Source organism: Hyaena hyaena, unplaced genomic scaffold (assembly GCF_003009895.1).
Source record: "Hyaena hyaena isolate Hyena2069 unplaced genomic scaffold, ASM300989v1 scaffold_143, whole genome shotgun sequence".
Taxonomy (NCBI): domain Eukaryota; kingdom Metazoa; phylum Chordata; class Mammalia; order Carnivora; family Hyaenidae; genus Hyaena; species Hyaena hyaena.
Genome location: NW_024080775.1, coordinates 2,160,620 through 2,176,043, shown reverse-complemented (window position 1 = coordinate 2,176,043; position 15,424 = coordinate 2,160,620). Strand labels below are relative to the sequence as shown.

The window sequence follows — 15,424 nt, the reverse complement described above, 5'->3', positions numbered from 1 at the left end:
TAACACATTTGAGCATTTAGGAGAAAAGTATAATATGTAATTAAAATTAACATATTGAGGGGAGTGTAGGTGGCTCAGCTAAGGGTCCAGCTCCTGATTTTGGCTCAGGTCATGATCTCACAGTTTGTGAGTTCGAGCCCAATATCAGGCTCTGCACTGACAGTACAGAGCCTGCTTGGGATTCTTTCTCTTTCTCTCTCTCTCTCTCTCTCTCCCCCTCCCCTGCTTGCTGTCTCTCTCTCAAAATAAATGAATAAACTTTTTTAAAATTAGCATATTGATATAAAATTATACATCTGAGTTGGAGAGTGAATGATTTGGCATTATTTTGCTGAAATTCAGGGAAAGAAGCAGTGCTTCATTCAACTGACAAACTGAGCCGAGCCCACTCAGCTGCATTTCTGCTTAACCAGCACACACAACTTTCTTCCCAGTGGAATATGAATGAAGCTTATCAATTAACTGATAACTTAGCTTCCTGATAGCAAAGCAGAACAATCTCACTAAGAAATAATAATGGAGTGAGGGCACAGGAATATACCTCATCCTTTTTACTGATGCATACTGATTTTCCAGGATTTCGATAAATTAGTAGTTTGACAATCTCAGTAACTTAAAACAAATCTTCTCATTGAATTGGTTTAGCCGTTTGTAATGACTGTGCAAACACACAATGACGTCTGCTTCCTTTAAAAAAAAACCCACCATTTTTCCTTATTATTCAGGGATGGTTCCTTGGTCTTGCAGCCAGCATAAAGATGCATAGAATTCATGTGTGCACTTTAAAAAGCAAATGTTTCCTGCTATCTTACTGCTGCAATTGACAGATAATATGGGAGGCTAGTTTGTATTTCTTTAATCATCTCCTTTCTTCTAATCTATTTGCTAGCACAAAGTTAGAAGTCGTTGGGATGACTGAAAGCCCTCATGTATAAAAAGACTATTTTGGATTTCTTTAAAAATTTTTCTATTTGATGAGCTGTTAAAGAAGATTGCTTCCTTATCTCTTCTTCACTTCATGGCAAGCTGATACCAGGTTTTGTACATAAAGGACACTGTGGATTGGTTGTTCACTCTTAATTCCATCTGTTTTCTAGCTTCCTGCTGAAGCTTGATTGTTTTAAAAACTGCCTCTCCTGGACTTCTTTGTAACTAATGTTCCAGATGCAAATTAATCTTTTTTTTTTTTTTAAATGTTTTATTTATTTCTAGGAGAGAGAGAGAGACAGTGTGAGCAGGGGAGGGTCGGAGAGAGAGGGAGTCACAGACTCCGAAACAGGCTCCAGGCTCTGAGCTGGCAGTCAGCACAGAGCCCGACGCGGGGCTCGAACCCACAAACTGTGAGATCATGACCTAAGCGAAAGTCGGATGCTTAACCGACTAAGCCACCCAGGCGCCCCCAGATGCAAATTAATCTTATCCACTAGATGCATTTGGGGGAGATTTGGAAAGAGAAGATGAATTGGAACCCCTCTTACTGGCGCTGTTTATGTCACAGACAGTTGTGACCATGTTAATGGCAATGGCAGCTGGGACTTTCTAATCTCTAAACCACAATTACGGCGGTAATTTCTTGAACTAAGTAATTCCAGGAACCACCTCTTGACTCCCACTTCTTCATTCTTCTAATGCTTTTTTAAACACCTAATTTCCAATAAGAAATATCCTTCTGCTAAAAATACCTAGGAAGATTTCCGTTCCCTGCCTTAAACCCTGACTAATGCAATTATATCCTTCATTTCTCAGTCTGAAGATGCAATTATGTGAACCAGAACAACATTAACATCTAATGTTTACATATGCTCTGTGGTTTCAAAGTACGTGGGTGTGCATTATCTAAATTGATCCTGACCCCAACTCTGTGAGGTATTAGGACAGGTACTACTCTTCCCACTGTACAGATGAGAAAGCTGAGTCTCACATCAGAAGAGTTGGGTGACTTAGCAAGGCATTTAGGTAGCTAGAAATGGAGAAGAAATTCAGTATCACATTCTATGACTCTTAGTCATTTCTTTTGACACTAAGAAGCCTCCCAAGGGCAAATAAAGAATAGAAAGAAAGCACATGGATGATGAAAATATATTTAACCTTCTATTTCTGACTTTAAAAAACAAAATTTTTTAAAAAATTTATCATTACACACTAAAATCATTAAGTTAGACTAAAACACCTACAGATGAACTAGCAGAGATGGGCAATTTCATAGATGGGTCTTTGGGTCTGGTAAAGCCTGTGCCTCAGCTTTAGGGGGTCCCTTCTCTGAAGACTCTTTGCTATTAATACAGATACATGAAAGGTTCAGCCCTGACCCTGAACCTCCAGTTCTCATGGTGAATTCCCTTTCTGCACAATCATCTGGTCAAACCAAGAGTAGCTTGAAGACTTGGGGAGGCCAAGCTTCATTTCTCAATTTCTCCTAAATGACAGTTTCACCTAACAACCCCTCCACCAGCTAGGGCTCCCCTAGAAATAAAGATTTCTCTATTTTTCCCTTTCCCTCCATACATTGTAGTAAGCCATTTGATTGCAATGCTCAGGAAACCAAGAAGAAAAACCTTACATAAACAAGGCTTGATTTAGACCACTTCAAAAGTGGTCGAATTCTTTCTCTCCATATCCACCACCTCCACTTCAGAACAGTTTGTAACCACAGGGTTAAGATCCAAGAGCTCTAAGAAGCAAACTTCCGAGCATATGGTCCCCAGCCCCTGAGAATAACACCAGTCCTAGGAAAAAAATTGCAGTATTGCAAATCTTCAAGATCATTCCACAGCCAACCTCAAAACACTAGAATTCCAAAATTCCTGACCTTGTTTCCTTCTCTGCTTGCTTCCTTCAGTCTCATAGGACACAAGTCAGAAAGGCTAGGAAAACTACTACTCTGTAATAGCCCACTTCTGCCCATATGTGAAAATGTTATGTGATTTCTTCACCAAAAACGCGACAGCGATAAAGAAAAACATTTATAATGAAGAAGAAAGAAAGGGGCTGAAAAGGAGATCTGATAAGTGAGGCAAACTCAATGATCTTTTCCCTATGATATCAAGACATACAGGAAACTATATTGAAAGGCAACAAACTCTATACTAACCTGGGGGAAGAGAGAATAAGTTGAGTTGTCAATGGTGAATGAGTATAAAAACTCCCCATCATACCACATGCTCTTCCCCATGGGGGAATTCATTTTAGTCATGGCAAAGAGATGGGCGGGGTCACAGCAGTCTTCCATCTGTTTCCTAGGAGAGAAAACAGAGAGAGAAAAGAACAGCAGGTTCAGTGAGCGGCAGACTCATTCACTTGTCATTCCCACAGAGACGTGCAGCCTCACCTCGGTGCCAGCTCACAAAAGCATCTGTGTTTCCAGGGTGATTAGACTACTAGTACTTCACTCTCCCAGCCATCAAAATGCATGACTGGAATATTTCAAATTAAAAAAAAAAAAAGTTTAAGAAAGAAAATCCATTAGCTCTCAGATGCAGCTAAAATATGTCTGAAGACAAAAATGATCATTGCAATCGCAGATTTGTTGACTGACTTAAAACATCCAGGTCCAGAAAAGATCTGGATGGTCTTTTGGAGACTATTGGGCTATGCAGCTGGAGCAGAAATGCATCTTTATAGTGATTTGACAATCAGGGAACTAAGTTCAGCAACAAGGGACTTAATGTGAGCTGTATGAAGTAGGGGATACACAGAGTGGCCCCAAAGAGGGTAGTCTCCACCAAAACTGGGGGCAAAATAAAAGAACAACCCCAGCAGAAAACCCTTTTAGATAGAAACAGAATGAGATGAGTGATGTGTTTCAAATGCTGGCAAAGCCACCTGTTTTCTAACCGGTAAATCTCATTGGCCTTTTTGATTCTTGTTGATCTGATCTCTTAGCAGTACTGGACACAGTGGAGCATTGTGGCCTTTGGGAAGGGATTCCCACTCCCTTAACATCTGAAACACCAGGGTCTCCTGGGTCACCTCACTCTTCTGGACTGGTTTGCAGGCTACTCTTCTGCTGGACCCTCATAGGGAAGCACTGTTACTATTCTATAAGCCAATATTTACATTCTCCTCTGCTTAAAAATGTGACAAACCAACTCTGTTTACTCCCCGAGCTCTCAGGAGTAAAAGAGCTTATTCCCCAGCTCTACCTTCGGAAGGATGAATAAAACAAACTGCTAACATAAACCATTTCTGAGTGGTGCCCCCACACAGACCTGCTTGCTCAAACATCTTTGGCCACCACTGTATAGAAGCTTAGAGCTGAAAGGGGAAGGTAACGTGGAGTACTTGGGCTCAAATCCCACCTCTGCCACCTACTAAGTCTGTAATGGGAGAACATCCTGGGCTTCGCACTGGCCTCAGAGATTGTTTTTGAGACTTCACTGAGAATGTCCTGGTGGCACACACAGTACAATTTCAATACATGTTGTTATTACACAGCCCTGACTGCACTGTAGACATGAATACATGGAATTAGTGTCCAGGGCCAGCCTCCTCAGCCAGGAGCCATGACACTCTCCCCTCCACATGGTGCTTTCTCCAGCACTCTTTGGTTGGCTTCCTGCTCACAAAGGTTTCCATAGAAAAGACAGGGGAGAGGGGCTCAGGAATAAAGCCTTCATCTTATCAAAGTTGCTAGAGTTTGTCTCACCAGCCGGGCCTCTTTCCTTTCTTCCTCCATCTTCATTAATTTTTATCAACCTTTCATCACCCAAAAGGTGGCCTGAACGGAGGCAGTCAAGTGCATGATGACTTGCCAGCATTTTGTCAAAAGAGCATCCTAGACATTATATTCAGTCAGCATAAACCTGGACGGCTTAAGACTAGCTTTCTGGAAATAAGAAGAATTATCGCAAGCATGGCTCTAACCTTTGTGTGATGAATAAACTAAGCCTTTAAGTCTAGTGATATATTGCCACTTTTAGTTTCTATAATAACCCTAAGAGATAATTAAGGGAACTACTATCATGACTCCCAATTCATATCTGAGGAAATGGGATTATGGCCAGTACGGGACTTGCTCACGTCACACCAATAGTCTGAGTTAGGCTTTTCCCTCTCTGTGCTGCCTGCTCAGAACCTTTACTTTTTGCTGCCCTGAAGAAATACTTTGTAAGCACCAACCAAGCATGTTCAAGGTACCCAGTGCCTTTAGAGACACTTTTCTACTTCATCCTCACAGTGAATGACCTTGAGCTAAATAGCTTTAAGATTCTTTTTTCAGGAACATATCGTGGGTCACGTAACTAGTGGAGTGGTGGGGATGGCTTTGCTCCTAGCTTTGTTTTGTTTTGTTTTGTTTTGTTTTGTCTTAGCCTCATATCTGGTACTTCCAACCAGAGCATAGCTCTCACCTCCAAACCAACTAAACTTGCCATTCAGTGCAAAGTGCTACTGGAAATTCAGAGGAAAGATCAGCCACAGCCATACAATAACACCTCATTCTGTCTAGAACCTGGCAGTTTATATATCCCTTTCATATTGGTTTCCTCCTTTCATCCTCAAAAACACTAAGACAAAGTTGATTATCTTAAATTTCTAATGAAAGTGGAGCTCAGGCCAAAAGACTTGTTCCAGTTCATCAGGTGAATAAATGTTTGCTTCATTATTGATAAAATGGATGGACTCATATTTACATCTCCTCCTACAGCATCACCATGGTCAGAGCAATCATATCTTTAGTGGGAAAACCAAATACTCAACAGAAAATGAAAGTGTCACAAATGTACAAATATTTTTAAAAATCCAAGAGCTATAGCAAATTTATAATATTCATATCATCATTTGCAATATGGGAGTGGTTTTCCTATCATAAACTTTCAGACTTTTCCCTCCATCCAGAAAGCCTCCTTATCTTCCTCCCTTGCCATGCCCGTCTCCAGAGGTTGGACAAAAAGCGATCAAAATGCGAGAGTACGTGGGTTCCCCAGGCCTGAGAGGGTGCCACTAGCTCAGAAGCTAACTCTGGTTATAACAGCAGCTGCAGCAACAACAGTGGTAGAAACAATGAGTACTACCAGCAGTCGTAATAGTAGCCATAGTAGTAATGACTTTCACCGAGTTCTCACATAACACTGTGCTGACTGCTTGGGATGTAAAATTGAATTAAAAATTAGACTGGTCTTCAGAGAACGTGGGCAAGAGGTAGGCAACCAAGAGATGTACACAGATGGCTGAGGTTGCTCTGAAGGAGGAAGGCATGGGGGCACCTGGGTGGCTCATTGGTTAAGCATCTGACTCTTGATTACGCTTCAGGTCATATCTCGCAGTTCATGAGTTCAAGCTCCACATTGGGCTCTGTGCTGACAGCACGGAACCTGCTTAGGATTCTCTCTCTCCCTTTCTCTCTCTGCCTCTCCGCATTCTCTCTCTCTCTCTCTCTCTCTGTCTCTGCCTCTCCGCATTCTCTCTCTTTCTCTTTCTAAACAAACAAACAACCTTAAAAATTTTTTTTAAAAATAAAGAAAGAGCAGGGCATGAAGTTACATGCAGAGTTCTAAAAATCTGACTTCCTGCTCTGAGATTTGCAACTCGGGAGGAGCAAAACGCATTCCTTCCTCAGAGTACACCACACAAACATAAGTCCGCAATCTCTAAGAAATTGTTTACAGTTGAACATTGAATTTTAGCTCCATCCAAACTGCAGGTGATCCTGGAAAGAAGACATACACCAGCTTTTAGAATTTTTTAGCAGATTTGGTTCCCATCCCCTTTCTCATGGTTTGCATGGATGCTGCTTCTGTTTTGCAGCAGACAATAAAGTCACAGGGGAAAAAAAAGCAAAAGTAAATCCATTTTTATGTTCAAGTTTAAATTTGCAGATTATTAAGTTTCAGTGGAGTCTAAGTTGAGGAGTGGAGCCAAAATTTAAGTACTTTTTATTATTCTAGCTCAAGCTTCAGCAGATGCCAAGCATGATGCCAAGTTGCATCATGAAGGTAAATATGAAGCCTGGGAACCACCTGCTAAAAACTCACTCAGGTTCCCATCACCTCCTCAGGAAAGCCATGCATATCAACTGTGCCAAGACCACATTCACTTATTGTGTCTATCGAGCAGGAAGACACAATATTAGCAGAACTAATGTTCTGGGGAAACTGAACAGACAAAATAAGGGTGAAAACCCACCCGCTCAGTTAATAATGCCCAGTACCAAAATGAATCTTCCTGAGACCCTCTCAGAGGCCATGTTTAACACTTTAGTCACCAGAGATAAGAAGGTGGAGAGGCTGTCACTCCAATGACTGTCCCTAATGGGCCCCTTCCAAAGAATGACTAAATTTGAGAAAGTAGGGATGAAAAAGAGTTCTACTATGGTTTCATTGCTTGGCTAAAATTTGCTGCTAGGCTTCAGCTTTATATTCAGCTAGCTATTCAAAGACTGAATAGTCAGGTAGCCAAGGATCTAATTCAATGCCATTTCGGCATCTCTGAATGTATTTGTGAGACAATTTGGCATATCTGAATGTGTGTGTGTGACAAGTGCTAGTATAAAGGTTCACATCACCATCATATCCAAACAGGGTACTGATGTGAGCAACACACACAGGAGTGTCATTAGAGTTTATTGTTTATAAATAGATATGCAATTAAAAACTCTGATAAGCAAAAGGTACAGCTTAAGGAATACAGTCAATGGTGTTATAATAGCATACAATTGATAGATGGTAGCTATACTTGTGGAGAGCATAGTATAATATATAGAGTTGTTGAATTGTTACGTTGTACACCTGAAACTAATGTAACATTGTATGTCAACTATACTGAAATAAAAAATAAAAACAAGGGATGCCTGGATGGCTCAGTGGATTAAGTGTCTGACTCTTGATTTCAGCTCATGTCATGATGTCATGATCATGAGATCAAGCCCCACTTCGGGCTCCAAGATGGGCCCGGAGCTTACTTAAGATTCTCTCGCTCCTTCTCCCTCTTCTCTTCCTCCGCTCATGCTCTCTCCCCCTCTCTCTCTAAAAAAAAAATTAAAATAAATAAAAATCTGATGAGAAATTTAAGAATAACCAGAGTGAAAATCTCTTTATTTGCTTAAAAAAATTTTTTTAACATTTATTTGTTTTTTGAGAGGCAGAGAGACAGAGCATGAGTGGAGGAAAGGCAGAGAGAGAGGGACTCACAGATTCTGAAGCAGGCTCCAGGCTGTGAGCTGTCAGCACAGAGTGCGACACGGGGCTCAAACTCACAAATTGTGAGATGATGACCTGAGCCGAAGTCAGACATTTAACCAACTGAGCCATCGAGGTTCCCAGCTTTATTGGCTTCAAAAGTTGAAATTCTATCAGTCAGATGAAACTTAAGTGTATCTTTATTATTGTAGGAAGAAAATCCTGTGATAATAAATTAATTATGAAAGTTATTAATTTATGCACTTTGGTATTATGAAGAATTATTGGCTACATAAGAGAACAAATTGTTAGTGAAAGGATATGTTAAAAGAAACTATGTTTGGAAGCTAACTTCAGGAAAAATACTATACTGTTTTTCAGCCAACAAATCTTGATGGAATTTTAAATAATAATATAAGGTAGAATAACAGTTGAGATTACATGATAATTCAAATCTTTGCAGAATTAGTTGATGTGCTAGCATTCAAAATATTAAACTAATCTTTAAGAGCTATATGTAATTTTCATTAATTTCATTTAGAAAATGAGTTGTTCAAGAAAAAAATCCTAGTTGGAAAATCTTTGTATCTTATTATGAGGTATTAAATGTCAAATCTGCCCCTATAAAATTCCATGAGAAAGAAAAACTCCAAAACTAACATCATGAGAAATCATCATGACCCAATCATGATAGAGGATTCTTCATATCCCTCTTACTCACTTTCTTCTATTACATATAAATTACATAACACTATTTATATGTTATATGTTTAAAGTCTTGATATTGTCTGTGTCACCCAGTGCCACTCCATGGTGTGGGGGGAGACTATCATCCTCAAGTCACTGTTGTATCCCCATCTCCTGAAATGATGGCTAATACACTTAAAAGATGCTTAATAAATATTGATTGAATGGATAAATGAAAAGTAGAGAGAAAAGAAGAAAATGTTAGAGAAATGAGAATCTCAATGCACGTTTTGTTCTCACTAGCCAAAATTCAAATTGAAGTCAATTCCTTATGGTTTTAGTCTATGGAGACCAAAACAGCAAAGCTTGTCAAAATAATTGCTATAGACTGGTAAACGTTTCTCAATAATAACAGGCCCAAGATTTCTGAGATGTACTGAGTGGTGAATCCCAAATTCCTTATACTGTGCATGTTAGTCTGATTAAATTAAGTTTCCCTTTAGGATTCTGGCCTGCCTCACAGGGACCACAAGAGCAGCACACCAGTTGATGCTGCCAATAAATGCTGTTTTCCTTCATGATAGTGTCAAACTTTCAAAATTTGACTTTTAAAATATTTGATAAGGTTTCAGATTTAATCTTGTCCTCAGAAAGTGCCTTCTATTCTAGAAATCTATCTGATTTCAGTCAATTATTGATTTTAACGTCTGGCTTTTGGCCAAAAATGTATCCAATGCATTTTCTCCAGACAGCTAAATCAATAGTCCTTATTGTAAACTGTCCTGAGTCGGGTTCCTAAAATTCCTCTTAGACTAAAATTCATCTTAGATTAGATGTTAACTCTTTGTGTTCGTGTCACAGAGCCTCAGATTCGTGGTTGAAAATGTGTTCAAGTTCTACATCAGAGAATGGTTTTGAAATTGAGATTATAGGGGCAGCTGGGCTGCTCAGTTGGTTAAGCAAATGACTCTTGATTTTGGTATGATATCAAGGTCATGATCTCAGGGTCATGAGATCGAGCCCATGTTGGGTTCTGCACTGGGTGTGGAGCCTGCTTAAGATTTTCTCACTCCCTCTCCTCCTGTTCCTCTCTTGCTCTCACTCTCTCTTCTCTCTCTCTCTCTCTCAAAACCAAAAACTGAGATTATACACATTTTTGTGTATATATACATATTTCATATACATAAATGTATATAGCACTTAGCACACTCTGTGGCTTCTGTAAATATTCATTTTATTATCCTTCATAGTTAGGAACCATAATACTCAGTTGGCCTCACACAATCCTAGGTTGATTGTTTTCCAGACAGAATTATTTATGGTTACTTCCCTTCCATTCCTAAGCATGTCCATATTTGGATGATAAATTATATGTTCACTCTATTAAGACTAGAAGCTAAACAGCATCAAATCAAAAGAGAGCTTTTCCGTAAGTGAAAAATCTGGTGACCTACAGGGAAATTGGAGATATTTCTTATTCTAAGTAAGTAAATGGCAGATTTCACAAAGATTATGGAAGGGAGGGTTTGAGCTATCATAAAACTATTTCCCCCCCTAAGTTCAAGGAACCTTTGCCTTAAATTATCAGTTTTGAACCAAATTTAAAAGTCAAGAGTCACTGTGACTGAAGGGTCCAGAACATAGAACAAGAACTTGCAGCAGTTAGTTGCTCTGAAGTGGACAAGCAGCAGAGCCCTCCCCATATCAGGAGAGTGGAAGCAAGTGGGGACAGCCCCCTCTCTGGGACAAAGGCAACATCTTCTGTTCACAGCATGGTCCCCTGCAACAGCTGACATCATTGATCTAAGAGATTCAAAACACCCTCAATATATGGTAGAGATTTGTATTCATCTTATTTTTCTGTAAAATTGTCTTGAATGGTATGGAGGGCAAATACTTTCATTAGATTATTGCTTAAAATAATGTTTTCTACAGATAAATAAAAAGTCTCTTCAAAGACCAATCTTTTAGATAATTTGTCAGGGTGACAAAAAACAGAGAAAAACAGCTCTTGTGTACCACTTAAGACAGCAAATAGTCTTTTATTTAGCAGCATTTTATCCTTCACATTTCAAATGACTGCACAATAAAAGAAAAGCATTACAAAGAAAGGTAGATTACTTTCAGTGTAATTTGCATTTCTCTGAAACAGGAGCAGATGTAAAGGAAGAACTTTTAAAACAAATATTTCAAGGATAATCTCGTTTTCCCTAATATGTTTGTTTTGTAATGTACTTAACATGTACACATCATTATTTGAACTAAAAAACATCAATTTTTTCCAGGAAGGATTTCAATGAATGCCTTTTTTCAGTCTTCCTACTTTTAGTTACTTGTCTATATAGCTAGAAAGATTCTAATATTGTATTTTGAGAATCGCCTTTTTGCTGTTTACTAGAAGTAACTGGGCTCCTTTGGACAGCAGGCATTATTTGATTCACTCAAATATTTATTGGGTACTTTCTATGTGCCTGGTGTTATTCTAGGCACTAACGACAGATTGGGGAGGGGCGATGGGGAATACCCTGCCCTCTTAAATTCTAACGGAGAAGTGAGACAAACAAGATAAAACATGTTTTATCAACAGGGGGCTAAGTAAGTCCTCACTAGGTGACAACAGAGTAAAGACCAGAAGGAGGTGAGGATGTAAGCCATGTAGGTATGTGGGAAAAGAGCATTCAGGTAGAGCCAACAGCAAGTACGAAGGTCTTCAGGCGGGAGTGTACCTGGTCTGTTCAAACAACACGGAAGAAACCAGTGAAGCTGGCAGAAAGAGAGCAGGGGCTGACATGTCGAGGGGAGAGGATCATGTAGGGTTATGTATCTGTGGTTTTGATCCTCACCGCCAACCTTCTTGTGGCATCAAGCACAGATCCTTGAGAATAAATCCAATTCCAAAGCCATCAAAGACATTTGGATTTTACCGAAATTGCAGTGGAGGGGACAGGGTCACCACACCACAGAAACTTTATAAATTTTCCAGTGGATGCCTATCTCTCCCCGGACACAACCCTATCCCTCCCTCTCCCCACGCGCCAACCGCCCTCTATCACATCTCTCTCTTATCCAGAGCAATGTCACCAGTGGGCTCTCCAGGTTTCACTCCCCTCTAGTCATTATACGTTATACACTACACAAACGATTATACACACTCTTTTCGGATTTTTCCCCTCTTTTGAAAAATGTGGAGATTTGAAAGACAAAGATATTTCCTTGTTATATATGTATAATCTTTATGAATAAAATTATTTTTCTCTTACTCTATTAACAGGATCACAGCAAAACAGCTAACTGGATATGCACCAAATTTGGATGGTCATGTTTTCAGTGGCCTGAAGTCTAAAAGGAGAAATGCAGTGATGGGTTGGGTAGGAGCACAGGAAAGGGCAGGTGTGACCACTCAAGATGGTAGCTGGGCAGCTGTCCAGGAGAACACCAAGGTTCTGAAAACGAGGTTCAGATCAGAGATGCCAGTCCACACATAAATCTCTATACTCCACTGAGTTTTAAACTTGTACGAGTGGCAAATGCCCGAAATTACAGATTACGCTGCTTTATAATTGGTCTGTTTCTCAAATATACAGGTTTACACAGCAGGCTAGAATGCAGCAGGGATCTCTTTATGTAATCATGGTCAGTGGTACTCCTCAATTGCACGAGGAAGCCAGACATTACGTATTAAATATAAGAACTCTATTCAGAATCATCTTTTCTTGTTCTAATGATGCTTGAATCTGAGATTATTTCTGTAAAAGACAAGCAGACATTATTCGAAAGCAAAGCAAACGAAAAGGAGAAGACATAGGCAATAGAAACTGCATTATAAGTTTCACAAATTATACAGAGTTTCTAAACTTGGGAACGAAATCAACAAATGTTAATAAGATAACCAGGGGAGTGGTAAATTCTAGAGGGTGAGGTTCAGGAGTCAAGCTCCCTGAATTCAGCTCAACTCTGCTTGCCTACTAGATGCATGACTGGAGCATTTGTTCTGACATTTTTCCAGACCATAATTGTCTCTTTTTTATGACTTATGGCACACACTGCTGTTATTTCTGTGAGTAACTGTTCCAGTATTTGAACAGATTCAAATTTATTTTCTGAGAAAAAATTCGGCTTTGTGCTATGACCCATTTCCACAGGATGGAAGTTTGTATAACAACACAAGCCAGGGATTCTCAATTTTCTTAACAGGATATTAACGGTGCCACCTGCTTCTCTAAAATATATGAGTCTCGCTTTGCTCAGCACAGAATATCAGCATTTCAAGTTGTCAACAACCTTTGACTGTCATCTAGTTCCCATCAAAGGTGTTGTAAAAATAACCAGTATTTGGGAGAGGTGAAAGGATATGTTTGTTAACTGATTTTCTACAAGGAGCTGGATTCTTTATATTCTTTCTCTATATCAAGTCAAGTGATGAGCAAGGCAGCTATTCACATTACATAAAGTAACTATTTTCAAATATCCTATAAACTTTCATAAATGGGGACAAAGAGATTTCCCTGATCAAATGTGTCCATTTAGCTTACCACCAACATATTGTGAAAACAATCAGGCAGGCATTTTCATCACATCCATCCATTACTCCTCACCTTGTTGCTATGTTCACTACATTTGTATTTAGTTTTCCTATTGTTTTGTGAATATCATTGACCCCCATCAGGACAGAAAAGTACAGAGAGAGTTGACAGCAACAGTTCAGGAGAAGCATAGGCTTGGAAATGGAAACAAGAGTAGAGATGATTTTTTAAAACTGAAAGTAATGAGAGAATAAAGGATATTACAAGTATAGATGAGATAAGTCATTTGACAAAGAGGGAATAAAGAAAGAAACAACAATTGGCAAAAAAGAAAACAATAGATGAAATGAACTTTTTTTAGTTTGGGGATAAAGGATAAGCAGAGGCTGAAAACTAGAGACCAGATAAAGCTACTACGATATTTTCAGGGCTTACACATCCAACTGGCAAAGTCAGAAATGTGTGAGTCAATGCCAAAGAAAAAGCACAGATGTCAAATGTCTATTAACCCAATGAGTGTCTAAGGTAATGGTAGGTCATCCTGAAAAAAATTTAAAGGAGATGGTTCAACTGCTGCTGCTGAAAATGTGCTGCAAGCCAGGGATGCTTGCCCATGTTCAAGACCAGTCTGAATCTACCCATTAGAGGGTACCAGGGCAGGTGCTCAGGGATGACCTCCTAAGGAATCCTTCACAACACCTGAGGAGATCATGAAGGAAAGTGCTTGGTGCCTCAATATCCTTCAACGAATACAAAATCTAACCATTTGGAGAAAATGTACTGAATTGGCTATAAAACAAAAAGCAGGACAGACCCACACTGTATTTGGTAGAAACGTACTGGGGAACAAAGGGTTAAAAACTGGTCCTTTTAGACTGGAAAAACACGTTTGGAACTGTAACCTATGTAAAAAATGAGAGGCCTCTGACTTAACTAACCATTCTGTATATGCCTTCACCAAGTTACATTACAAAGTTATGCTTTTTTTTTTTTTTTTGAGGTTCAATATAAGAAAGAGCTACATCAAGTATAGCATTTGATTTTCTATAAAAGTGAAGTTGCAAATAATGTCTATTAAGTTTCTATGATCTTGTTTATCTACATAATTTCTTCCTTGCATTTAGTGTCAGGAAGGTTTTTTTCTAATTACATGAAAATGTTTCCAGGGGCACCTGGGTGGTTCAGTCAGTTGACCATCTGACTCTTGATTTCGGCTCAGGTCATGATCTTGTGGTTCCAGAGTTTGAGCCCCATATCGGGCTCTGCTCTGAGAGTGCAGGGCCTATTTAGGATTCTCTCTCTCCCTCTCTCTCTGCCCCTCCCTGCCCCTCTCAAAATAGATAATAAACTTAAAATAAAAATAAATTTTAAAAATGTATGCTTCCACTTATCAAAGAATGAGAGTTATTTTGACCCATTAAGTGGTACTTTGGTCCGAATCATCAGAATGTTCAGAAGCAAATACAGTACGGTTTTTAAGTCACTCCATGGACTGTCAACTCTCTCCTCTTTATAAATGGTTACTTTAAAAATGTTAGTGTATCTTCTTCAAAGAGGACATCCAGATGGCCAACAGACACATGAAACGATGCTCAGCATCCCTTCTCATCAGGGAAATACAAATCAAAACCACACTAAGATACCACCTCACGCTGGTCAGAGTGGCTAAAATGAACAAATCAGGAGACTCTAGATGCTGGCAAGGATGTGGAGAAATGGGCACCCTCCTACACTGTTGGTGGGAATGTAAACTGGTGCAGCCCCTCTGGAAAACAGTGTGGAGGTTCCTCAAAAAATGAACATTAGAACTCCCCTATGACCCAGCAATAGCACTGCTAGGAATTTACCCAAGGGATACAGGAGTGCTGATGCATAGAGGCACGTGTACCCCAATGGTCACAGCAGAACTCTCAACAATAGCCAAATCATGGAAAGAGCCTAAGTGTCCATCAACGGATGAATGGATCAAGAAGATGTGGTTTATCTATACCATGGAATACTACATGGCAATGAGAAAGAATGAAATCTGGCCCTGTGTTGGAACTTGAGAGTGTTATGCTGAGCGAAATCAGTCAGGCAGAGAAGGACAGATACCATATG

The 15,424-nt window shown here is 39.5% G+C and overlaps 1 protein-coding gene across 1 annotated transcript in view; it reads right to left on the bottom strand.

The window, feature by feature from the left end:
- ST8SIA1 (ST8 alpha-N-acetyl-neuraminide alpha-2,8-sialyltransferase 1) overlaps positions 1-15,424 on the bottom strand; it is a 155,555-nt gene that overhangs the window by 94,296 nt on the left and 45,835 nt on the right. Inside the window, exon 2 of the mRNA XM_039238594.1 lies at positions 3,092-3,236. Within this exon, the coding sequence (XP_039094525.1) occupies positions 3,092-3,236 (145 nt within the window). The remainder of the gene's footprint in view (positions 1-3,091; positions 3,237-15,424) is intronic.